The following is a 27,917-nucleotide window of genomic DNA, read 5'->3' on the forward strand; positions in this document are numbered from 1 at the left end:
CGATTGACATGTGTCAATGTTTACTTTGCAATTTTCTTAAATCCAGACTTTTTGTTACCTTCGTTTCTAAAGGCTTTAATTTTTCAATTATTTTTTTTTTAATAAGAAAACTAAAATCCACGAATTTAAAAACCCACGAACATGTAAATATTGCTCAAACCACGAAAATTGATACCCACGAATTAAAGTACTTTCACAGTATCACCACAATCCAAACATTCACAACAAATCCACTTTCTGGTATTAAAAAATGATACCGATTCCCTCAATGGTTTATGAGACAATATTAGCAGCTTTGGCCATTCCATAGAATACTGTAGTTTTGTCCTTTAATAGACTGTCTGGTGAGTCATATTCTTTTATTAACCCTTGGTCTAGTACCATTACTCTGAAAACAAATACATAGATAAATTTAATACAACCTATAAAAAGATAATTATAAAATCAGTAAACTAGATGGTGTTTATAATGTTGCAAAAGTATAGATTTTACAAACAAACAAAAAATAGCAGTATCAGTGGCAGATCCAGAAATTTACATAAGTGGGGGCCCACTGACTGACCTAAGAGGGGGCCCGCTCCAGTCACGCTTCAATGCTTTCCTATATAAGCAACAAACTTTTCCCAAAAAGGGGGGGCCCTGGGCCCCCTGGCCCCCCCTAAATCCGCCTTTGAGTATCATTTGTATGCAATATTTACTGAAATTAAAAGAATAAATCTTGCATTTTTGTCCATAAGGCAACAATACCAATAATAAAATATGAGCAAAAATATATGAATATACAACATTGAATAGTTTTTTCCTTCATGAAAGATAATAAAGGGTAAAAGGGGAAAGATTGAAAAATAGAATTTATTTAAGGGGGCTCCTGGGTATAAATATTTTTTTTTTTCTAATATAGGATTTCGCTATATTTTTTCATAAATGAACTTTATCATATACTTAAAAGAAAAATGAAATAAAAAAATGGGGTCACCGTCTATTTAAGCTTAAATCTGCCTCTGGAAGAAGCATACATTTTTGTTAATGTCCTTTTTTTCTGTTGAACTAATAGGAGAAAAAGAGAAAATACCAAATAAAAAAATAACCTAATATAAGAAATCGCTTAAATTTTACAATTATTTAGTTTATGTACAGCTTATTTGAAAACAATAATAAAAAATATAGGTCACCGATGAGTTAAAAAAGATATTTCAAATTTAAGGCCAAAAAATGGCATTTTTGCACCAAAGGGAGATAATTTGGAGCTTTTTCAATTTTTAAAGTCATCTGGGGCCAAACCAAATCATTTTTTGGGGTTGTTTTTTGTACCATATCATAAAGTAACAACTAATAGTGTAATAAATAAAAAAATAAGGTTTAATTTTTTGTTAAAATTTTTGTACCCACAAGCCACCTAAATATGTCAGTTTGAACCCTATCAATGAGTACAAAGTTTTAGCATAGCTAATACATTGCACAAATACTTTATATTTTAATAACCATTTTCACAACTGTAACTTTTTTTTTTTAATAATAAATTCCTATCAATCAATTCAAGATGTGCTATTGGTCTTGAAATCACACCATTTATTGGACTATTTCAAAAATATTTGAATAATTGATAGCTTATCACATGACATTTCCTTGTAAATCCTATTATATTCATTCAAAGCATTCATTATATATATCAATTAAAACGTAATTCTTTTATTTAGGAAATAAACACAACTATTATTCACTCTTTATAAAAATTACTTCACACAAATATGTTATATACTTACAAAGGGGCAGAAAAGGTTTGCTATCATACCATATATTAGACTATATTTTAAAAATATTTGTTGGATAAATTATCACATGCCATTTCCTTGTTGATCCAATATTTTTATTTTTCAACACATTTTATATTAATTAAAGCGTAATTCATTTACACAATTGATGTAGGTAATAAACACAATTAAAACAATTATTCACTCATTTATCAAATTACTTCACACAAATATGTTATATACTTTTAAAGTGACAGAAAAAAATGTGAAATATCGATCTACATAAATCAACTAATGGCGCAGAAAACTTGTATGTATGTAGAATGATGTACAATTTATTTGACATCAAAACCTCATTACTGAGAAAAACAAACAAGAATGATGTTCCCTACTCTCATTTGATACTACATTTCAATGGATAAGTCGAGACATTAAAATTGATGATAATAATTAGGAAACAGAGCCTTTGGAACCAAATTCAAGGTGAAACCTGTCTAGTATCCAAGAATAGAGCCCCCCTTTTTTTAAATTTTATTACCATCTTTTCTAAATGGATATCCTAACAATATGGAAATCATTCTTAAATTTGTAGAAAGTTCAAAGACAATGCAGTAAAACAAACTTTCAACTTTTTTTAAATCGTGTGTGATTCCTAAATACAAACAGTGGATGATTGATTGTCTGATGGAATGGTCCATATTTCATTTTTCTTATTGTGAGTAACATGACCCTTCAAATTTTTCAACTCAGAAATGTTCTCCTCTGACTGCAGGAATTTCTCGCTACTTTGAAGACCTGTTAGTGACCTTCTGCTGTTGTTTTTTCTATGGTTGGGTTGTTGTCTCTTTGACACATTCCCCATTTCCATTCTCAATTTTATCCTAAATCATAAATGCAGGTTATATTTTCAATCTGCTAAGACATTTGGCTCCTATTCTGTAAAGACATTTGTATTAATCATACTTGCCAACTTTTAAAAGTTCCCATGGGGGTTTTAGAGCAACAATTTCAAAGGTTACAATTCTTAGTATTAATTTAATACAAAAATAATTAAGAGTCAATCATGTAGATAAGATCAATCCAATCTATATACTGACTTATCATAATACCAATGTTGTGATTGAATGTTTTACACCATAATCAAATGTGTGTCAAAATATCTTCCTTGTATTAATTCTTGTAATAGCTTCAACTTGTACCACAACCTTTAAAACATATTATGAGAAGGTTTCCTGCATAAATTGTAAAGGAGTAAGTTCGGTAAGTGCCATATTTGGCCCCAATTATAAAGTTCATGGTTACAGGACAATAATTGTTTTAAGTTGCCTTAAAGACATTTGAGAAAGTTAAACAGAGCTGTTTTTGTCAAAGTTTAATTCGAACACGTTGACCAAAAAGGTCAAGATAAGGGATTTTGGTGAAATTTGACAAAATCAGCTGGATTTCATCCAAATAAAGGACCAGGAAACATAGAGCGCAGGCGTCAACAAGCTTAAGATTTAAATAAGACATGTAAAATGTCTTTACAAACATTATTTCAAAAGATCTTTGTTGTTGACGTATGCACTCTATGTTTCCTGTCTAATAATCTTTGGAAATTTACCCATTTTCATTGATTTTTTCGTGAAAAATCAATATGAGTACAACTTCTGATGTCATAATGAAACGCAGAAACGTACAATTTTCAATAAAATGGCTTATATCCTATCTAGTCAATGTATTAGCTATGATTTATTGTGATTTTGGTCAATAAATCCGAATTTGAAATTTATGCTAAAAAAGGGGGCCATTTTAGGACCTTACCGAACATACTCCTTTAAAGTTAAGCAATTTGTAAACTGGTCTTTTTTATTATGTAAGATAATTACAGTGACATTTATTTGTAACAGCTTCTATATCAATATTAATCAACAATGTGTCCATAGTACAATGATACCCCATCCCTGCACTATCATTTTCTATGTTCAATGGACTGAAAAAAGTGGATTTTTTTTAAAATTTGGCTTTGAAATTAGAAAGATCATATCATTGGGAACATGTGTTCTAAGTTTCAAGATGATTGGACTCCAACTTTATTAAAAACTACCTCGACCAAAAACTTTCACCTGAAGTGGGACAGATGGACAAACTAACTAACGAATAGACAGATGATCGAATGGACAGACGAACGAACGCACAAACCAGAAAACGTGATGCCCATGCATAAAAAAACTTAGAATACTGTGGATTTATTATTAATCGTTCGATACCAATTTTCGTGGATTTCATCAGTACAGGTGAACCATGAAAATAAATGTTTAATGAATGAAAATTTTTCTATAGGCTTGTATGCAGATTTTAGCAAAACCACAAACATTAATACCCATGCACAAGTTTTCCTGAATCTATGAAAATAAATAAATCCACAGCAGATGAACCAATAGCATAAAAACAACCGAGGACATCCCCTTATATCCAATAAGACTGAAAAGTTCATACTAAAGGGCATGTCCTACAATCCAAGACATTCCCAGACCTAAAAAACTTAATAATCAGCATATATGTCTCTTTTGGACTTGAAAGGCTAGTGGCTTAATGTATATGTATATAAAAGTGATTTCAAAACCCTTGGAACGCATCATTTGAAAAAAGTCATTGGATACTACCAGTACTTTAACCATCAAGGCAGAAATTATCCTATCAATTTGTAAACACAATAATTTGTCTTTATTATCTAAAATCAATCAAAATAAAAGTCTAAGATAGAAATAAATCACTTAATGGCAGACAAAATAAAATCTTTTACATTCCAATTTATCTTTGAAACAAGAAATTAAGAAATTAACCAAAAGTTTAAAAAAATCCCCACTAAAAAAATAATGACCAAACCAAATAATTAATCTGTTGAGTGACTATAGAGAATTTACATGTACAGGTATAAATCACCACTTGTGTACATTGTTGACACCTGGTCTGTGACGGAACATGTAGATTATTGAGATGTAAACAAGCATTGTCAATAACACTCTGTCATACTGTGGTTCGGAAATGACTCATGTAGTTGACATGTTACTATGTATTATATTAATTATATCTCAATAAGGAAAATTGAATAAAAATAGGACTCACACAAAAAAGTCACATGATATCTATTTTTATCTCTATTAGATGTTGAAGCAGCATTACAAATGCTATGAAAATTTTAAAAAAAAGTAGTAGTTTGCCGAATAATACAGGTTAATCTACATAATTTTTATTCTATTTTTGGTTTTTTTTTTGGATACAAAGGACAATGTACAATAAGGCCTGTTTTTGGCCCCCCTATTTTCTCATTTCTCAAATTCTGTTTTGGAAAGCTACTTATTAGTTATTATGTTAAAACTTTCCCTGATGTTTGAAGTTTGTATGAATGAACTTCAAAACCACTTATTTTCACAAATGGGTGAGATGAGGGATGTTAACTTTCTGTTATTATTCAGATATTGTAATTATTATTCATTTTGCAGGTGATTTTACAACAAATTGTTATTTTTTTAGTGCCTGCACAACCGTGAACCAGGATTTTTTTTAATTCCATGTCATGAGAACTGTTTTTGCTGTCGAAATTGCCATAATTTTCTCCAGGTCATGTAGGTGCACACTATCAAATTTTAAGAAACAATGGCCAAAAATCATTATTTTTCCTTCTTTTGGTGTTTTTGATGCCCTTTAAACCCCTAACCACATCCATTTTATGAAATTAATGGTTTTGAAATTCATCCAAACAAACTTCAAACCTAAATTAATATGTTAATATGATTACATGTAGTAGCTTTCCAAAGAAAAATTTAGAAAATGAGAAAATAGGGGGGCCAAAAACAGGCCTTAAAGTACCTTGTCCTTTATTCAAATTGAAAAATTTATCTTTTCTTAATTAGTACTCATAAATATTTGGAGGAAATATTGTTCATTAGACCTAAGTTACATGAATGTTGATATGAGCCCTTTATTCAAAAAATTGTAAAAATGAGGAGAAAGATACCAAGGGGACATTCAAAACTCATAAGTCAGGAGAAACTGATAATGCTACAACAAAATTGAAAGACTATGATAACGACAAAACTACATAGAAAACTAAAGTCTGCAACATGAACCTGGACCAAAAACTTGGGTGGTCTCAGATGCACATGAAGGGTTAGCAGATCCTGCTCCATGAGCTGCTGCTGTGCTGCACATAGTAAGCACAAATTCAGTTAAATTGTAAATTGACCTACTGCATTGTACTGTGGATTTTTTAATATTGGTTGGGAACCAATTTTTTATGGACTTCTGGGGTAAAGGGACACCACTATTTTAAATGCTCAATGAATGATTTTTTTTTAAAGGATGTATGCAGACTTTGCCAAAACAACAAAACATCAATATCAAAGAAATTGCAGTTTTCCTCAATCCATGAAAATTTGAACCCCAAAAGTTAATGACTCCAGTTACTTTTCTTCTAAGATAACCAACTTACTTGTCATAATCCAGAATAGTATTGAGACGATGTGCTATAGTTAATATTGTACAATCTTTAAATTCTTCTCTAATTGTTTTTTGTATTAATTCATCTGTTTCCATGTCAACAGCAGCAGTAGCCTCATCCAAAACTAAAATCTTTGTTTTACGTAACAATGTCCTTGCTAAACAAATAAGCTGTCTTTGCCCAACACTACAAGTAAATATAGGGAAACAAGCTTCATTAAATGAACATGTTATTTGTTTAATTTTTAAATATCATTGGAGTAAACTTATTTACTGTCAACAATAGGTTTAAAATCTATCAATTATTTTTTCAATTTTTTTAACATTTGTCTTTTCATAACTGCTGAATTTATATTATTAACTGAAATTCTGAGGGTAGCTTTTCAGCATGTCTTCTTATATTTTTACATACTGAAAATGGATTGTTGTTGTTAGAATACAATGTATATCCTTCTTGATTTTGATGATATATAAAATCCAAGTTTCTTTGACGGGTACATTGTACTATTAACAAACTTGACAAGAAATTTCAATATGTGTCCATTAGACACCATGTTATACTCTGAGTCAGAACTTTTCGAAAGTTCACAGTAATTTTCTACAAACCAAACTTTAGCCAGAGCATGTACTATTACATACTATCCCACTTCCATGTTCATTGAACTGCAAAATCTTGTCCAAAAACCTTATTGGCATACATTTTTTTATATGTAAATTTACAGTATAATGTACATGTATACTAAGTTGATGTGACCAAAACTTCATGGTTATCACTTAAGGTCAAGTTACAGTAAATGGGCTATGTCACAGATTACAGTAAAATTTGGCATACAACTCTGGCGCGACGAACTTCAACTGAAAATCGATATTGCATTTATCTCAATTATCATTTGAAATATTACTGATTGAATTCTTACAAAATGGGTGAACATTTGTATAGAAAGCACATAAAATCGGCGAAAACCCTTCTAAAATTTGTCTTAAAATCGCCAAATCTCTAATTCTACTTCATAGATTTTTCTATTTAAAACAAATTTTAGAAGGTTTTTCGCCGATTTTATGTGCTTTCTATACAAATATTCACCCATATTAAAGGAAATCAATCTGCAGTTTTTCGGATAATAAAAGAGATAAATGTATTATTTTTTTGATTTGCAGTTGTAGTTCAACGAGATAAAGTTGTATGCAGATTTTTAGCAAAATCTGCGACATAGCCCATTTACTGTTCCTTGACCTTAAATCAAAACTTTAAGCTCATACGGAATGAATAAACAATCTAACAGAGTTACAGTCCAGTGGCGGATCCAGAACTTTTCAAAGAGGGGGCCTTCTGGTTGACCTAAGCTCCAGTCATGCTTTAGTGATTCCCTATATAATCAACCAAATTTCCCCCCCCCCCCCCAGGCCCCCCTAGGCATAACTAGAGGCTCTAAAGAGCCTGTGTCGCTCACCTTGGTCTATGTGAATATCAAACAAAGGAAGCAGATGGATTCATGACAAAACTGTGTTTTGGTGATGGTGATATGTTTGTACATCTTACTTTACTGAACAATCTTGCTGCTTACAATTATCACTATCTATAATGAACTTTGCCCATTAGTTTCTGTGAAAAATGTAACCGGTACTAAAAATTAACAAATTTTATGAAAATTGTTAAAAATTGACTATAAAGGACAATAACTCCTTAGAAGGTCAATTGACCATTTTGGTCATGTTGACTTATTTGTAAATCTTACTTTGCTGAACATTTTTGCTGTTTACAGTTTAACTCTATCTATAATAATATTCAAGATTATAACCAAAAACAGCAAAATTTTCTTAAAATTACCAATTCAGGGACAGCAATCCAACAACGGGTTCTTTGATTCATCTGAAAATTTTAGGGCAGATAGAATATGACCTGATGAACAATTTAACCTCATGTCAGATTTGCTCTAAATGCTTTGGTTTTTGAGTTATAAGCCAAAAACTGTGTTTTACCCCTGTTCTATTTTTAGCCATGGCAGCCATCTTGGTTGGTTTGGTGGGTCACGCCACACATTTTTTAAACTAAATACCCCAAAGATGATTGCGGCCAAGTTTGGATTAATCTGGCCCAGCAGTTTCAGGGGAGAAGATTTTTGTAAAAGATATATAAAATTTACGAAAAAAGGTTAAAAATTTACTTTAATGGGCAATAACTTCTAAAGCGGTCAACTGACCATTTCGGTCCTGTTGACTTATTTGTAAATCTTGCTTTGCTGAACATTATTGCTGTTTAAAGTTTATCTCTATCTATAATAATATGCAAGATAATAACCAAAAACAGCAAAATTTCCCTAAAATTACAGATTCAGGGGCAGCAACCCAACAACAGGTTGTCCGATTTATCTGAAAATTTCAGGGCAGGTAGATCTTGACCTGATAAACAATTTTACCCCCATGTCAGATTTGCTCTAAATGCTTTTGTTTTTGAGCTATAAGCCAAAATCTGCATTTTACCCTTATGTTCTATTTTTAGCCATGGCGGCCATCTTGTTTGGTTTGGCCGGTCACGCCACACATTTTTTAAACTAGATACCCCAATGATGATTGTGGCCAAGTTTGGTTTCATTTGGCCCAGTAGTTTCAGAGGAGAAGATTTTTGTAAAAGTTAACGACGCCGAACGCCAAGTGATGGAAAAAGCTCACTTGGCCCTTCGGGCCAGGTGAGCTAAAAATAAAGCTTAGGTATCACTTTAAAGTTGACAGAGTTATAAGCTACTGAGAAAATATTACATCCAAGTCAAACGCACCTTAAGTTTCCTCCTCCTTCCCCACATTCATGACTCAGTCTCTCTGGTAACTCAGATACAAATTTCTTTAAATGAGCATGCTCCAAGGACGTCCATATTTGGCTATCAGTATACTGATCAAAGGGGTCAAGGTTCATTCTTAGTGAACCAGAAAATAATACAGGGTCCTGTAAAAAACATGTGACTTTGTTAACAAATGCAGGAAAATATCAAATTCAAGGCATACAAATGATCTTCTATTTTTAAATAATCAAAGGGCTTGAAAGCTTGCTTTAATTAATCACTGAGAAGTAAAAATTGAATATTACATTGTATTATAAAGCGTTGTTTGTAGTTGATTCAACTACAATTCTGGACAAAGGAAGATAACTCCATTTTCTAAAGATAACTTTAACATTGATATTAATGATATTTTAAGAACATACATCAACCTGGCACAAGTTATGTAATACTCTTGATAAGTATAAAATCATTTTGTAACTTGAATATCTGAGTATATATTACATTGATATAATTCTGGAATTGTTGATGGATAGGAGGTAAATAATAATCAATGAGCAATGCACTATATTTCATGTATCTCAAAAGTAGTGATAAACCTTGGAAGACAAAGAAATCAAGTTAGTCCCATAGTGTTTAGATTCTTTACCCAAAAATATATTCATCTACTAGTAGTTTATATAAATTTTTATTAAAAAATCAATGTTATTTTTGCATTGAAAGGCATCAGGCTAATAGAGTTAAAACATATCGTTTTTCAATTTAATTTTTTAACATAATTTTTGAAATTATCTTATTGCATCAAGAGCAAATTAAGTCCTGTAAAGAGGGGGATAGGACCTTTATCGGGACCTCAGGATTTTATGTTTTTAAGTCTGGGATTTCGGGATTTCGAGTTTTTAAGCCCGGGATTTCAGGATCAGGACCCCTCCTATCCCCCCTCCTTAAATGTAGACAAAAAATGATTTTCTTTTAATTGAAAATAAGGTTATTATAATATACCTGAGGTAGGATGGTTAGTTTGCTACGAAGATCATGCAGACCCATATCTGATATCCTCTGTCCATCAATAACAATACTACCATCAGAAGCTTCTATAAGTCTGAACAATGCCATCATCAAGGAGGATTTACCTGCCCCTGTTCTCCCCACTATTCCAACCTAAAACCATTAATATATCAAATGTAGACTTCAACATAGATAATAAGTTTCCCTTATAACTTTTTAAAATTGGCTAAATAGTTTAATCATTAAATCATTAAATATAAATAATTCTTTAATACTGTTCATCTTTTTCAATTATATAATGTAATCTTGTGACATTTTAGCAGAAATATAACTGATCCTTTCCATAAAATTTAGTTAGAACTAACGCTTGATCTATCAAGAATGGCTGTGTACCATATTTTTTTTTAATCTTTCAATAATGTATTCTTGTATAGATTAGTTACCTTTTCTCCTCCTAGGATTTGACATGATATTCCTCTGATGACGAGGTCTAATCCTTCCCTGTATCTAGTTTTATAATCTATGAAGTTACAGGCTCCAGTGTTTGGCCAATCATGTGGAGGTCTTCTAAATGGTCTGATCCATTCAGCCTAATAATAAAAATATGAGTAAATTAAAATATAACTTGATAGATCAAAACAGTTTGACCCTTTTTACTGGAAATTAGACATAGTACAAGAATATAATACTGCTCTAACCAAATCTAGTATTAGTCAATTTTCTAGAGTAGTTAAGTGGTATATAATACTTGTAAAAATCATCAAGCATATATTTTTAAAAAAAATAATGTTTAAATATACTGCCTAAATTTTAGCAAAAATCTCAACAAACCGACCACTGACTGACATTGTTCAGACTTTGTATAGGAACTGTAATTAAACTGCAAGGGACCAGCAGAGCAGTTTTTAGAGTGTCCCAAAACTCTTAATAAAATTTTGTTACTGTTGTCTTTTCAAAGTCTTTCCTATGCATTTTTTTACAAATAGTTTGACTTTGTTTTATAATAATTAACCTATCTTTAATTTTCAACTACACAAATAGGTTTACTTTCTATAACTTAATTTTTAAAATATGACAAAATGAAAAAAATAAAAAGAACCAAATTAAAACCTAAATTTCAATATACCTCTGTTTCTACTTCAGCATATTCTTTCAGTCTTTCTACTGATACAACATTGGTTTCTAGATCACTGGAATTCCTCACTAACATGTTTAATGCACTTGTTACCTGCAATTATTTGGGATTCATAAATTAATGTTGGCACCAATTTCATGGATTGAGTATACAAAAAATTGATGTCAAGTAGATGGATTCCACAGTCATTGTTCCATTATACATATTTACAATCCACAACCAGATGCTTGGCAGGGCGTAGCTTTATACGACCGCAGAGGTTGAACCCTGAACGGTTGGGGCAAGTATGGACACAACATTCAAGCTGGATTCAGCTCTAAATTTGGATTGTGATTTAATAGTTGACACAGCATAGGTTTCTGACACAGAATAAATGTGTTCTAATGAACTTAAAATTTTTGTTTTCTCTTAAGAGCAATTCACTTTGCTGTTGATTATTAGTCCTCTCAAAAAAATGTTTGAAGAAATTTTCTTTTTATTTATGAAATTTCAAATGAGAAAAATTGAACCCAATTTTTTAATCACATCCCCCTTTCCCTTATTCCAAAACTAATCTCAATTAAAATATTCTAATGGAGTTTGCAACAATAACTACTCATTTAAATACATCATAAAATACATCATAAAATATTGAGATGTAAAAAAAACTGCTTGTTATCACTGAATGGTAAAAATTATTTAAATTTTTCAGTTGGTAGTAAAAAGTGAATATACATTGTATATTGTATATAACAAAGATTTAAGTTGATTCTGGACAAAGAAAGATAACTCCAATTAAAAAAAAATCTTGCAAAAAGATATTTCTTGCTTACTATTCTGGACAAAGAAAGATAACTCTAATTTAAAAAAAATTTGCTATTTCACAATATTGTGAAATTAGATATTTCTTGCCATTGCACAATACTGTGCAATTAAAAAGACTTGCTATTGCACAATACTTAATATAATAATTTTAGATCCTGATTTGGACCAACTTGAAAACTGGGCCCATAATCAAAAATCTAAGTACATGTTTGGATTTAGCATATCAAAGAGGCCCAAGAATTTAATTTTTGTTAATATCAAACTTAGTTTAATTTTGGACCTTAATGTAGGCCAATTTGAAAACGGGACAAAAAATGAAGAATCTACATACACAGTTAGATTTGGCATATCAAAGAACCCCATTTATTAAATTTTTGATGAAATCAAATAAAGTTTAATTTTGGACCCAGATTTGGACCAACTTGAAAACTGGGCCAATAATCAAGAATCTAAGTACATTTTTAGATTCAAATATCAAAGAACCGAACCGATTCATTTTTTGTCAAAATCAAACTAAGTTTAATTTTGGACCCTTTGGACCATAATGTAGACCAATTTGAAAACATGACCAAAAGTTAAAAATCTACATACACAGTTAGATTCGGCATATCAAAGAACCCCAATTATTCAATTTTGATGAAATCAAACAAAGTTTAATTTTGGACCCTTTGGGCCCCTTTTTCTTAACTGTTGGGACCAAAACTTCCAAAATCAATACCAACCTTTCTTTTGTGGTCATAAACATTGTGTTTAAATTTCATGGATTTCTATTTACTTAAACTAAAGTTATTGTGCAAAAACCAAGAATAATGCTTATTTGTGCCCTTTTTTGGCCCCTAATTCCTAAACTGTTGAAACCAAAACTCCCAAAATCAATCCCAACCTTTTTTTTGTGGTCATAAACATTGTGTTTAAATTTCATTGATTTCTATTTACTTAAACTAAAGTTATTGTGCAAAAACCAAGAATAATGCTTATTTGTGCCCTTTTTTTGGCCCCTAATTCCTAAACTGTTGAAACCAAAACTCCCAAAATCAATCCCAACCTTTCTTTTGTGGTCATAAACCTTGTGTCAAAATTTCATAGATTTCTATAAACTTAAACTAAAGTTATAGTGCGAAAACCAAGAAAATGCTTAATTGGGCCCTTTTTGGCCCCTAATTCCTAAAATGTTGGGAACAAAACTCCCAAAATCAATACCAACCTTCCTTTTATGGTCATAAACCTTGTGTTAAAATTTCATAGATTTCTATTCACTTTTACTAAAGTTAGAGTGCGAAAACTAAAAGTATTCGGACGACGACGACGACGACACCAACATGATAGCAATATTCGACGAAAATTTTTTCAAAATTTGCAGTCGTATAAAAACTATTATTGTATAGCAATATAATATTTACCACAGAAAGTAACCAAAAGTTAGCGTGCAATAAATTCCATTATTCCATATTTATAAACTATTAGTAGGTTTTTCTATATGAATGGGATTTTGAATAAATAAGCATATTCACCTGCGGAAAAGTATATTCACCGTGCAAAATGACACGTGCTTTTTCGTGTACAAATTTTTTTAAAAACGTTTGATTTACAATTGGTTTTTCGGAAAAATTTTCTATTACATTCATTTCTCTCGGAATATGGAATAAAAAATTTACTGTCTTTTGTTTCGGTAAATTAGTGGTTTTATTGACTTTTATATCAGTTTTTCAAAAGTCAATAAAACCACACATTTACCTCATCAAAAGACAGTAATTGTATAATATTGCACTAGTGCAATAAATCTTCAAAATTCATGACGTCATCACTGACAAAATCTTAGTTTAAAGCAATTTTTACTTTCAATATTATATTGCAATACAGTAAAAGGGTTATTGCATGAATATTGGGAAATATTGTCCCTTGTAGAACATATTTTGCACTCGCAGGCTTGTGCAATATAAAATTCTACTCGGTACAATATTCCCCAATATTCATGCAATAACCCTATATTATTCCACTAACTATCAGAAAATAACATCATTATAGAGTTTTTGTCCACACATAAAATTTGTACGTAATTTATGGAAATAATTGTTTGCTTATATTTTATGATCACAGCTCTATACACAGTGACATGAAATACGAAAATAAAATTGAGAATGAGGAATGTGTCCAAGGGACAACAAATGACCAAAGAGCAGAAGGACTAGTATCCAATAAATAATAATAAACTAACATTATCAAAGATATTTTTTGTCCCTACATAAAATGTGTGTGTTCTTTAAGGAAATATTATTTCTTGCTATATTACATAAGCACATGAAAAATTATTTGTTAATTTTTAGGGTAAGTAAGGGGTCAGAGTATAGTCCAACAACATTAATTTTATTTGGATATCACATTAAAACTCTGAAACATTAAAATATTTCAATTCAAGGTCTCTATTTCTTAGTAATATGTGCCATTGCCATTAATTTTGATGTCATGAAACATTAATAGAATTTGACAGATCCTAAAAATCAATTCTTTTTAAATTTTAGCAGCAGTGTCAACATTCTCAATAAGTTTACCTGTAATGCATATGACACTGACAAACCAACCAATCCTCCAGAGATATTATCTGATACAACAGCAAACAGGGCAGCTGAAAATACGATTAAGTTCCCTATAAACTCTAATCTCCAACCTAACCATCTGAAATACACAATATGAAATTTTAAAGTAATGTCAATTATTCAAAGAACAATTAAACCCATATCTCTGACAAAATTTATCCAATATTAAACCTTTTAAAAAATCTTTTACATTTGAGCTGTGACATCAGAGACTAACAAATCTCTGGAGTTCAACTCCTTTTGATATATTAGCAACATGGATTTTCAATACCTTACAAACAAAACTGAAAGAGAATTGTCAATAATACCAAAGGTACTGGATGTATAAACAACAATAAAACCCCTTTCTTCAAAAGTTTGGGTAAAGTTAAATATGTGAACTCAAAACTTTAGTCATTCAAAAAATAATATATAATTTTTTGCAGAATTTATTGGGAGTGTTTACAAGACTTAGGCCGTGTTCACATTGACCTAAATTCGGTGTTGTGTTAGTGTAACTCACACGTAAACTAAACACAATTGCGTTCCCATTGATAAAACTCAATGTTTACATGTAGTTTAAATCATGTTTTACCTACACACAGTCGATAGTCAATGTAGGCCTTGTGTAGGTTAAGTGTACACAAAACTAGGCATTTAGGATATTAGTTTTATCGTGTTTATATTTAAGGAGGAAACTACTTTTGGGTAAAATTGATATTTTTGATAGTTATTAGTTGTCTAAATTTTACAGATTGTTTTTGGTTAAAAAAAATTCACGTACTTTATTAACCCCTAATCAAGACTCAAAGCAGCATTATTGCCGAACCCATAAGGCAGCAACCAATTGATTTTCGGGGGGGGGGGGGGGGGCTATTATAGTTGAGTATAAAACATGAAGGCAAGGGGGTGGGGTGGTGAGCTATGGATTTTGTTTTGGAAACAAAAAATGTTTCTAGTTTTTGGCCCTGAAAAAAAAAGTTGTTTGTTTCACCCTCAGCTGCCACTTTATATAATGCTAAAATTGATTTCGACTTGTCACCAAAATTTGTCCTGAAAAAAATCAATAGCTGACTCCCCTCCCCTCCACAAAAAAATGAAGAAATTAGTTGCTGCCTTATTCATTTGAAAAGGTCTTCCCGAATCGACTTGGCGTACACAGAAATATTCGCCACTGGTCTTTACTCAAAAAACGATTCACGCATAAATGCATGACTAAAAAAAGTGTGAGGTAAATGATATATTTGTCTAGTTTCTCAGATCCGTTAAATAACACGTAAAATAAATTTAAAAAAAACGTTACCCTATTCCTTTACCAAATACTCCTTGGAGAAGAAATACCATTTGAAACGAACAGAAAAGATAAAAATGCAGTGATCCCATATAACTCGATCTTTTTTTCGGCTGTAAGCAAGCTGTTGCAGCTAACGTTTTCTAATGCGTTATCGAGACATCTCTAGTATATTCAAACTACTACACATTATAAAAATGGCTTTCATAAAGTAGCAACCACTTAACTTAAAAAAAGGGGGAGGGTTATTTTTTTTATCTGAGTCAGATTTTTTTTCGCGCGTACGTTTTTATTCCTTTTTTCGATGCTGGTAAACAAATACTTTTTTTTCAATATTTAACACTATAATGTATTGGGAAACTCTTGATTCAGAATATTTTTTTTATCACCTGTATGACCATTTTTTTTTTAATTCAGTTCTACGTAATGAACATTTAAATGACATATAGTTTACAAGTGGGAACAAATCTTATGTACAGGTAGCTAAACAATGTGTATAGATGTGAACAAATGTAATGTGAAACCAGTGTACACTACATTAAACTAATTGTAAACATGTTTACTCTACACGGCGTTTGGTGTGAACACGGCCTAAGAGTGATCAAAGTTTTCTGTTAGTTATATTGTTTACCCATAATCCTCTCCTTTTATCTGTAAACATTTTTTTGTCAAGCTTTCAATTCCAGTTGTTATTCTCTCTGTATCAGATCAAGATGTTTTGTTTTTTGTACTCATCTAAGATTGATCTGACTATTTTTAGATCCTTTTTGATCATTAATCCTTCAACAGTTTCGATTCTTATCTTTCAAAAAATTGGCTTTGAGGGCTCCTGATGAAGGTAAATCCAGAAAAGAGTTTTTTTTTTTTAAATTTCTCTATTCACAATTAAAAATCCCTAAAGTTCAATCAAATATTTGGCTACTTTCTATCACATTATCATATCATTTAGCCAATATGGGTTTTTTTAACCAAGGAAGTGAAATATTCACCTGTTAGATGCTATTTTAGTAAAGTAAAAGCTGATATTTTTGTCCACTCTATCTAGTGACCAAGGAAGAGAAATATTTACCTGTTAGATGCTATTTTAGTAAAGTAAAAGCTGATATTTTTGTCCACTCTGTCTAGTGACTCCTGTATAAATCTTTGTTGTTCTTTGTAGGCCCTAAGTGTAGAGGCTCCATTGATAGTCTCACTAAAGTGATTAAATATTGGAGACTTTGTTGTGGATTCCAACCTTTGTAACTGTCTAGAGGTAGGAATATAAAATTTCTGTAATAAAAAATTAGAAACAATTATACTGTGGCATCATTATTCATTGTTTGATACCAATGTTGTGGTATTTTGTGGATACAGGGTAATCACAAATGTAAATGTTCTACCAGTATGCAGACTTTAACAAAACCTTAAAATTAAATACTAGTATCCACGAAAACGAAAGTTTTCCACAATCCACAAAATATTGGTAACCATGGAAATAAATGAATCCACAGTATGAATAATTTTGTGGATTGTGAGTTCTTTTAATGCCAATACTTAATGTTGTTTATAACTCTCAATTATGATATATAATTTTCTTTCAGTGTCTTCATCTGTATTAATTCAAGGTATCTCTTTCTCAATACCTCATTTCAAATAAATCAATGTTTTCAAGAAATAAATCTTACATTTGTTTATATTATATGTAGTAGATCTCATTCTTATGTGAAGAGGCATAACTCTTTGAGTTTTACAAATAGATACAAGTATATGATACCTAAAATTCAACGAATCCAATACATCCAATCCAGAAGGGACAAGTAAAAAAAGAGTTTAGAGTTACAGCAATTCTAGTCAACAAACTAAAATCAGTTCCCTATAGATTGTATAGTAAGAGTGCACACCCTGAAATTTCTTGCTTGTTTTACCTATCATTGAGTTTATGTAGAAAGTCTGTTATATGAAATTTTACAAAAATTATCACATAAACTTAACATTATAATGTGTTCTACGAAAATGAGGTCATGGTGAGATTAACCATGCCAGACAGACATGTACACCTCACAGTCATTCCATACACTTAATATAGTGAACTACATGTTCTTGACATAGGTCAGCTAAGTCAGGAACATACAAAATGTTGTAGGGTTAAACCATGATTGTGAGCACTAAACCCTTTCCTAACCTCTCCTTAACTTCAAACAAATGATAATGGAATAGAAAAAATTGTAAGGGTTCCGCGGAACCCAGTGTCTCGCCTATTTTGGCTGTAAATCGCAGGCTCAACAACAATGAGGAAAAAAATCAATAAAAGTATTCCTCTTGTTACTATTTTATGATTGTAAGAAAATCTAAGTCCATTTAAAAGTAAATTACAGAAAAAAACGGAGTTATCTTTTTACAAACTTTACTTCTGGATACAATCTTATGATCATAAATAAGCTTCTGTCCAAGTTTGGTACAAACCCAGGATAGTTTAAGAAAGTTATTAAAATTTTAAAAACTTTAACCACAGAGTGAATGTAATGGTTCCCTTCAGATGACGGAATGTAGGATTGCTTAGTCTAGCTTTTTCGACTAAAGTCGAAGGCTCGACTAAAACACTTTTCAATTAAGAGAAAATGGTTTGAGATAAACATTGAAAATTTAACAATATGATATCGTTTGACTTTAATTAGCAAATACAGACAAACATCATTTAAAACAAAGTAAATAAAAAAATGTAAAATTTATAAAAATCTAGATCTAGGATTGCATCATGTATAAATGTCATATTTCAAGTTGCCCATGAATGAATGTAAAGTTTATTTCTGACATCTTAGCAATAATATTATAATTGTAGCCTTTGAATATCAATATGGTGGTGTTTTTGACATATATATCCTCAGTTTACACTTGCAGGTTGATATATCCTCATATGGACTTAATCCAAAATTATATGATATACTGTGAAAGTACTTTTATTCGTGGGGTACCAATTTTCGATGTTTTCGTGGATGACTTTATCCACGAATTTAAGTGTCCAACGAAATAAAATATGTTACTGTTTTCTTTAGGTGACATATGTGTATGGCCTAAATAACACCTTCAATGGTCTTTAATCAGTTGATCACTTTATCATGGGTCAATTAGTGTTATAACTACGATTTACACGGATCAATGTTTACTTTGCAATTTCCTAAATCATGTAAATCCAGACTGTTTGTAGCCTGGCTTTAATTTAATTTTTTTTTATTTTTAGAAAAGAAAAATCCACGAATTTAAAATCCCACGAACATGTAAATTTTCCTCAAACCACGAAAATTGATACCCACGAATTAAAGTACTTTCACAGTAACACCTTTACCTACCTGCATGAGGTAATATACAATAGCCAGTGGTAAAACAACAGCCAGAAATATAGGTGTACTGTAGGTTATGACTACCAATGTACTCAATGTGCCGATCACTGTGCCTAGAAACATCCTAAAGTTCATAGGTAACATGCTGTCTATGGTGGCAACATCACTGGAAAATCTGTTAACAATTCTACCCACTGGTGTTGTATCAAAGAAGGCCATCGGAGCTTTCATTATATTGTTTAACATGTCGAAATGGAGTTGTCCTGAAGCTCTGACCTGTCTTAGTATGGCAACAATGGAGTAAATCAGAACCATTATACCTAAAAAGGAAAACATAAAACATGATGGTAAGATGGAATAAACTGCTTTGCTGAGCACAGCTGGATACGCACCATAGGTCCAACCCTGAAAAGTTAGGGCAAAAATGGACACAATAATCAAGCTTGATACAGGTCTGAATTGGGATTGTAAATAAATATTTGACATATTATAGGTTTCTGAATAAATATTGTGAAAGAACTTGAAATTAATAATATGAATTGAATTTATATTCCATTAAAGATTTCTTGCAGTTGTACAATACACTGTACATGTGCTGTTGCACAATACTTAGTAAATCAGTTGTCAGACTATAAACAAATAAAGTTCAATTAATTCTCAATATCATATTACAAATCTATGAAAATCAAAAGGGAACTTAGATATAAACAACTCACCAAAGTTTCATGAGAATTGCTGACAACATTTTTGAGATATTGTCCAAAACTGGAAAATCCCCCCTTTTTAAGGAATAAAAACCCCTAACTCAGAAATGTAAAAGTTTATAAAATTCTAAAGGGAGCTTACATCATAAATATAAACAATTCACCAAAGTTTCATAGGAACTGATGAAAGCAGTTTTTGACCGAAAACTGGAAAATCCCCCTTTTTTATGAATAAAAACCTAAAACTCAGCAACTCACGCTTTTAAACATTTACTCACCCTGAACTATTCCAAGACCACCATAAACCCCAAGGAACATCATATTTCCGTCTCTGTACTCAATTACTCACCCTGAATTATTCCAAGACCACCATAAACCCCAAGGAACATCATATTTCTATCTCTGTACTCAATTACTCACCCTGAACTATTCCAAGACCACCATAAACCCAAAGGAACATCATATTTCTATTTCTGTAAACATTGACTCACCCTAAATTATTCCAAGGCAACCATAAACCCCAAGGAACATCATATTTTTATCTCTGTACTCAATTACTCACCCTGAACTATTCCAAGACCACCATAAACCCCAAGGAACATCATATTTCTATCTCTGTTCTCAATTACTCATGCTGAATTATTCCAAGGCCACCATAAACCCAAAGGAACATCATATTTCTATATCTGTACTCAATTACTCACCCTGAACTATTCCAAGACCACCATAAACGCCAAGGAACATCATATTTCTACTTTTGTACTCAGTTGTATTAGCTTTGCTCCTGTCCTGAAGCTCCTTATCGTCAGTCCACTGACTTAACCAGATATTAGAGGCTATAGACGCCCCTTGGTACAACAGGTAGAGTATAAAAATCCAGAATGCAGCCCCTAGTCCTATAGCTCTCAGATACATCATAAATACTTTCCATGCAACCTTAAAGAAAAATATACAGTTAAACCAAGATATACTAAGCTGGTTGTTAGTCAGATTATCTGACAATCAATTATTGTAAATTCAGAAACTTTTGAATGCATTTATTATTGTTATTATCAGAAATGTTCGAAAATGTGAGGTTTAATCATTATGATTTTCAGAAAATGCTATATCAAATAATGCCACACAAAATTATCTGCAAGTTTTATTTGTGGCATAACATTTTCTAAATAAAGTGTATTGTGTGATCATTGAATAAAAAATCTACAGTGTGTTTCAATGCTTTTTATATAAAAAAAAAATCCATACTATAAATTATTGTACAAGTTATATGCAAAATTTAGTTTATTTTTTGGTACAAATTACAATTTGTACAAAATGATAACTTTCACATAACATATAAATATAATATGACAATTCAAATCACCTTTCCCTTTTCCCTTTTTTCATCTTCTATCAGTTTTTCTACTTCTTTCTTGTCTTTTATGGGAGTAGGCAGTGGTTTACATTCTAGAGCATCAAATGTTGATATTCCACGGCTCAATGCAGTCTTCTTTGAATGACCCTTTGAACTTCTACAAATATGATGCATTGAAAGTCAGTGGTTTTAAAGAACAGAAAAAGAGCATCCAAATTTGTTATTTTTCTAATCCTTCTGATGCTAGATGTAGTCATTCTGAAGTCTTTTGTCAGCAAAAGGGGGTGGTGTAAATGAAAATGAAGGAAAATTGTTAAGAAGAGGGTAAAAATTTCAATATTGACAGAGCTAGCAAGACTGGACAGAGGGACGCCCATTATTTCTATTTTGCCCACAATGTGTTGCGCTGGGGACAACAATATTTATTATTATACCTTACATATATTAAAAACGATTCTATAGAGCAATACTTAATCACATGACATGGAATAATATAGTTAATTTTCATTCAATTGCAAGGAAGGATGAAAAATTTACACCAGCGTTGAAAAACCCTATTATTTACCGGCAAATAACCTTTTTAGTTTCTTGATTTGTACAGGAGTTATCTCTAATGATAATGACGCCACAGATGTAATTAAACAAAATTGGAACGTTCACATTACATCACATCGAAAGATGAGGAAATTAGACTTTTGACATGCATCCCTTCCACTGTTAGTTTGATATATTAAAACAATTGTGGCCCCTTAGAAGTGATGAATATCCAAAATTGTCAACCCTTAAAAGTTATTTCACTTCAGGCTGCGTCTCAATGAAATAAATTTCTAGTGTTGACAATTTTGGATATTCACCTTTTCTTAGGGCCATACTTCTATATTATTATGCTGCCAATAGCTAATGTGATGCATTTTAACACAGATTTGATCTTGAAATCCATGCCAGAAGTACCAGTATTTGATAACACCAAATTACTAACCTTTTCCTGACTTTACTTTCATCTCCTGAAGTAGCAGTACCAGTATCTGAGGTAACAGATTCTAATCTCTCTAAAATCTTACTCTTCATCTGTTGTACTGAAAACAAATAATGTAAGAAGACTTTCTAAATATATGGTTTTCTTCTAAAAGTAATTTCAATATGACTTTATGTTTCCAAAAATAAATTAAATAATCTGAACATCATAGCCCTTTTTTGAGTCTGAAATTTGTGTTCTTAGCAATTTTTAAAGCATAACATATGCATTTCAAAGCCAATTTTAGGCTTCGAGTCATCCTGATTATAATCCAGAAAAGAACTACTAATGCATAAGATTTATAAAGTGCTATTTTCATTTTTTACCTAGAATGTCAGAAAAGGCAATGGCTCAATAACTCTACAATGCTTAGCTTGTATATTCAAATCATAATAATGATTAAAATAAACCACTTCTTGACCTACTTTCTGGGTCCTCCTCTTCCTCTTCTTCATCGTCCTCAGTCTCTGCTTTCTGGGTGAGGTAAGCCTTTAAGAACTGTGCAAATGGTCCTTCATGGCTCATTAACTCCTCATAGGAACCCATCTCTGATATAACACCATCAGACATAACAACAACAGTGTCAACCATTGGTAACCAATGGATACCATGTGTCACCAAAACTCTTGTCTGAAAAAGAACCCCCAAAAAACATTGTACTTAGAATAAAACAGATGTGGTTTGTATGTTTAATACCACGTAAAATGTGCTGGAATGCTATAGATAATGAATACCATTACTTAATCGTATGCAATTCCATCTTAGAAAAAACTATTAGAAATCAACACATTAGGGAGTACTATGTAAAATATCCAAGCTTAGCAAAAAAAAGATTACTATCATTGGGATTTATAAAGGTACTAAAATTCAAAGCCAGTTAAAGTATTCTACAGTAATTATTGATTGTATATTCCGTTTTTGAGGGTTATTTCATTTCTTTCTATAATCGTAAGTGATTGTATTTGTTGTTTGTGAAAGTACATCAATATATAAGGTTTTGCTCATTTTCCATTTAAGCCTTCAAGAACTACAACTACACCATAAAATCTTATTCACCTTATTCTGTAGTAATCCTTCTCGACCAACCACATTCTTGAAGATATGTTTCCCTACATGTGAATCTACAGCACTAAGTGGATCATCTAACATATAAACATCAGCATTATTGTATAAAGCTCTCGCCAAACTTACTCGCTGCTTCTGTCCACCACTCAAATTAATTCCCTGTAAAACACATGTAATATACAACAAATTCCAAGCTAACATGTTGATTTGGTAAACATACAATCCACTCCATCCAATCAACAATGTATAAAAAAGCAGCCCTATATACTCTCGACAAGATAGTTCTTTCTTATAAGACTTTAAACATGGGTTGAAAATTGACATGTAGAAAGGTGATACATGTTTAATTCATGATATATCTGGTTTGCAAAACAATTTGGTTTCCTTGGTTATGGAAACAATATACAATGCCATATGATAATGTAGTATTGATATTTCATGTCACCATATAGTCATTGAAGTACCAAGCTAATTTGAAAAACTGTTTTCTTTACATTTATATGATCATCATTGCATTTTTTCAGAATAAATTTTGTTTACAAAGTTTGCTTTATATATAATAATTCAATAAAAAAACAATTTATGTTTTTATAAATAAGGTTATCTTAAAAAAAAATAATCTCAAAACAAATTGGGACTTTTTATCCTGTGATATTCTGGCCTACATTCATTCTATTACTAAAACCTTTTCTCCAATCTCTGTTAGATCTCCACCTGTCAGTATTTCAAAGTCTGACTTCAGAGCACATGCCTCCACAACATTGTTATATTTACACTCATCCATCTCTTTACCAAATAATATATTATCTCTAACAGTGGCATTCTGTATCCATGCTTGCTGTGGCACATAGGCTATGGAACCCTGGCAATAAATTACAAAATACAGTTATAATATGTCTCCTATTTAATAAGTTTTTGAAAAGTGGTTGTCTGAATATTTTAATAATAGAAATAAAGTATCTGCAGAAATAAGTAGGTTTACAGTACCTGATCCAAGGATAGAAAAATTAGACGCAATGATTTTGTTTCCCTCCAAATATTGTTTTTAGTTGAGGAACTAACTATGTTAGCTTGCATTGATGTTTTCTTAGTTTTCCTCTCCAGACCCCACTAACCTTTATATTAACATTGCCATTGAGTTTCCCTCCCAATGCCTCATTACTAACCTTTATATTAACATTGCCATTAAGTTTCCCTCCCCAGGCCTCATTACTAACCTTTATATTAACATTGCCATTAAGTTTCCCTCCCCAGGCCTCATTACTAACTTTTATATTAACATTGCCATTAAGTTTCCCTCCCCAGGCCTCATTACTAACCTTTATATTAACATTGCCATTGAGTTTCCCTCCCCAGGCCTCATTACTAACCTTTATATTAACATTGCCATTAAGTTTCCCTCCCCAGGCCTCATTACTAACCTTTATATTAACATTGCCATTAAGTTTCTCTCCCCAGATCTCAGTACTAACCTTTATATTAACATTGCCATTAAGTTTCACTCCCCAGGCCTCATTACTAACCTTTATATTAACATTGCCATTAAGTTTCTCCATTTCTCCCAGAAAGGCTGATATAAGAGATGATTTCCCTGCTCCTACTGTTCCCACAACTGCTACAAGTGTACCATCCTTAATCTCTAAATCTATGCTGAAATATACACAAAGTTCCACTCAAATAAATTAAATTTCCAAACCAACTAATTTTTCTAAGCAATTTATTTTTGAAACTTTCACGAGTAGAAAAATAGAACTTTCTTAATATTACTACATTGTTGTGCAGATAGTTGTTTTACACTAACATTGGAAACATAAAAACAAGTAATCCTTTTTCATATTTTATACGACACTTGAACATCAACATATGTATCAAGAATAATACAATGATAATTTGAAATTGATTTTATAGTCAAATATAAACGGCAGTTGCATGAAATTCACATGAAGTGCCTGATAATTTACAAAGGACGGAGAAAATATCTAAAGACAATTAGCGGAGTAAAATACTGTTTAGCGGAGATTAATAAATCCATAAAGTCCATAAATTTGAATAATAAAGTTTTCGCTTTCGCGACATACATCAAGTAAATTGAAAATCACAAAAAAAAATGTCACCTAAATGAGCAAAAAAATATCTGTGAAAAGAAGTTGGTTTAAAGAAAATTGGACATCAAATTTTGTTTGAAACAATAATATTGCCCCTTACAAGAGTTTAGAATTTTCAATTAGAAAAAAATACTTATAGGCAATTATTTGGTAAAATATGGTCCTCTAACTATCAGAAGCATACTCCAGAACATAAAATCATTAATTTAGCATCAGTAAATAAAAGGGTACTATGTTTTGGTTACCAATAGTTTTGTTTTACTTTATATTTTGTTAACTTTGCATATGCTTTAAATGTAGATACAAACAAAATTAGAAAACAAAATAAATAAGATCTTTTATAATACAGACTATAACGTTATCAAATCTTACTCTTTCAAGGCTGGTTGAAGTTCTTTGTCCCAGCTGAATGTTCCGCCTTCTACTTTAATTGCTACACCTATTAACGAATAAATATACATCTGTGTTATAACCATCATAATTATAATATCCTTAACCCATGGGTTGAAAAACACATTCACAATTACATTTATGGTACATATAGACATATCATTCAACAAGGAATGAGCTGTCAAAATGACAGCAAACTATATTTTTTGTTGTATTTTGAACTTCTGAATTGAAGAAGCCTCCATTTTGTCACTACAAATGTAGTATCAACATATTGAAATTTGAAAAGCTTTGGTTGAAAGATCCATAATTCATTGCCTTGAAACTGTTTGCAGCAGTCTGCCAGGAGCTCCCTGTCAACAGTACTACACCAATTCAAAAACTATTTTTTTCCCTTAGAAAAACCAAAAACCAAACAAAAATTATAAAAAGAACAGATTCTGATGATATTTTGGAAATTCAAAATTTTAAACAATTACAAAGTTTTATAAAAACAAAGAGAGATCTACATAAAGCACAATTGAAAAAATTTATACTCCAAAGTATGCATACAAAAAGTACTATGGTATCAAATTTACCTTCTAATGGTCTGTGCTGGACACTATCAGGGTCAAGGTCACCATTCTTCAAAAACTTGCTTAATCTTGTAATAGATACATTCAGCTGAGAACATAAAGAAAATATATTTGTTGTAAGTGCTATATGAAAATATGTTAGAAGTTTTTCTGTATGATTGAATGATGAAATATCTTTGTAACTTGTCGAATTAGACCAATATAATAACAGACTGTTGGAACAGAAATTCATTTTGTCTTTGTTAACTGGTCACAGAGGTACTTACATCCAAAATAGCTTTTTCTTGACCTTCTTGTATTTTGTTGATTTATAACTGGAGGCTCTAAAGAGCCTGTGTCGCTCACCTTGGTCTAATGTGAATATTAAACAAAGGAAGCAGATGGATTCTTGACAAAATTATGTTTTGGTGATGGTGATGTGTTTGTACATCTTACTTTACTGAACATTCTAGCTGCTTACAGTTATCTTAATCTACAACGAACTTGGCCCAGTAGTTTCAGTGGAAAATAGAATTAAAAATTTACAAATTTTAAGAAAATTGTTAAAAGTTGACTATAAAGGACAATAACTTCTAAAGGGGTCAACTGACCATCTCAGTCATGTTGACTTATTTGTATATCTTACTTTGCTGCACATTATTGCTGTTTACAGTTTATCTCTATTTATAATGATATTCAAGATAATAACCAAAAACAGTAAAATTTCTTTAAAATTACCAATTCAGGGGCAGCAACCCAACATCCGGTTGTCCCATTCATCTGAAAATTTCAAGGCAGACAGATCTAGACCTAATAAACAAGATTTGCTCTAAATGCTTTTGTTTTTGAGTTATAAGCCAAAAACTGCATTTTACCCGTATGTTGTATTTTTAGCCATGGTGGCTGTCTTGGTTGGTTGGCCGGGTTATCGGACACATTTTTAAAACTAGATACTCCAATGATGATTGTGGCCAAGTTTTGTTAAATTTGGCCCAGTAGTTTTAGAGGAGAAGATTTTTGTAAAAGTTAACGACGAGGACGACACCGGACGCCAAGTGATGACAAAAGCTCACTAAAAGGCCAGGTGAGCTAAAAACAATCTACTGATATTTAATTCTGAATTTATTTTACAAGTGTGAAGTGTTAAATTCTGGGTTTCCAAATATGATTTTTTCAAAGGGTTTACTTTGGTAGAAATATGGTTGTTACTATTCTCCCGTTTGGATGAAAAACACTTGGTAAAGTGTGGGCATGTGTTTAGCTGGGCAGGATGCATACATTCACAGCACTATATTCAAACTGAGGATGTTAAATCTGATGCCTCTGGTGGTTTGAGCGCCACTCTTTCTGCATATTAAAGAACCATTGTAACAGCTCTGTATGATTGGCTACAAATGCCTATTGCATGGTATAATTTTTGCCTCTATCCAACATTACAGTAAAATGTCTTGTTTTTTTCTATAGACAGTCTGCTTCCCACCAACAACCTAAAATCCTTGACTAACATTATAAATAAAAGCAAATGAGGTTCATAATTTAATAAAGGCTATTGTAAACCTGAGTATATAATTTACCTGTATAACATATTTACCTGT

General features: G+C 31.5%; 1 protein-coding gene across 3 annotated transcripts in view; it reads right to left on the reverse strand.

The window, feature by feature from the left end:
• Window positions 1-205: 205 nt before the first annotated feature.
• Window positions 206-27,917, reverse strand: part of LOC134720928 (multidrug resistance-associated protein 1-like) — a 47,167-nt gene continuing 19,455 nt past the window's right edge. For 2 of the 3 annotated variants that reach the window (XM_063583504.1, XM_063583503.1), the window contains 18 exons: window positions 26,347-26,431; window positions 25,751-25,817; window positions 24,797-24,923; window positions 23,959-24,135; window positions 23,265-23,432; window positions 22,634-22,838; window positions 22,173-22,269; window positions 21,203-21,350; window positions 20,544-20,775; window positions 19,145-19,455; window positions 16,888-17,087; window positions 14,504-14,627; window positions 11,142-11,243; window positions 10,459-10,605; window positions 10,010-10,168; window positions 9,008-9,174; window positions 6,226-6,420; window positions 206-388 (listed from right to left, as the gene is read on the reverse strand). In XM_063583504.1, coding sequence (XP_063439574.1) covers window positions 274-388; window positions 6,226-6,420; window positions 9,008-9,174; window positions 10,010-10,168; window positions 10,459-10,605; window positions 11,142-11,243; window positions 14,504-14,627; window positions 16,888-17,087; window positions 19,145-19,455; window positions 20,544-20,775; window positions 21,203-21,350; window positions 22,173-22,269; window positions 22,634-22,838; window positions 23,265-23,432; window positions 23,959-24,135; window positions 24,797-24,923; window positions 25,751-25,817; window positions 26,347-26,431 — 2,826 coding nt within the window. In that variant the 3' untranslated portion in view covers window positions 206-273. Of the gene's footprint in view, window positions 389-6,225; window positions 6,421-9,007; window positions 9,175-10,009; window positions 10,169-10,458; window positions 10,606-11,141; window positions 11,244-14,503; window positions 14,628-16,887; window positions 17,088-19,144; window positions 19,456-20,401; window positions 20,453-20,543; window positions 20,776-21,202; window positions 21,351-22,172; window positions 22,270-22,633; window positions 22,839-23,264; window positions 23,433-23,958; window positions 24,136-24,796; window positions 24,924-25,750; window positions 25,818-26,346; window positions 26,432-27,917 lie in introns of all 3 variants that reach the window. The other variant, XM_063583501.1, reaches the window with a different exon arrangement.

The sequence above is a fragment of the Mytilus trossulus genome, chromosome 6 (genome assembly GCF_036588685.1).
Source record: "Mytilus trossulus isolate FHL-02 chromosome 6, PNRI_Mtr1.1.1.hap1, whole genome shotgun sequence".
Classification (NCBI taxonomy): domain Eukaryota; kingdom Metazoa; phylum Mollusca; class Bivalvia; order Mytilida; family Mytilidae; genus Mytilus; species Mytilus trossulus.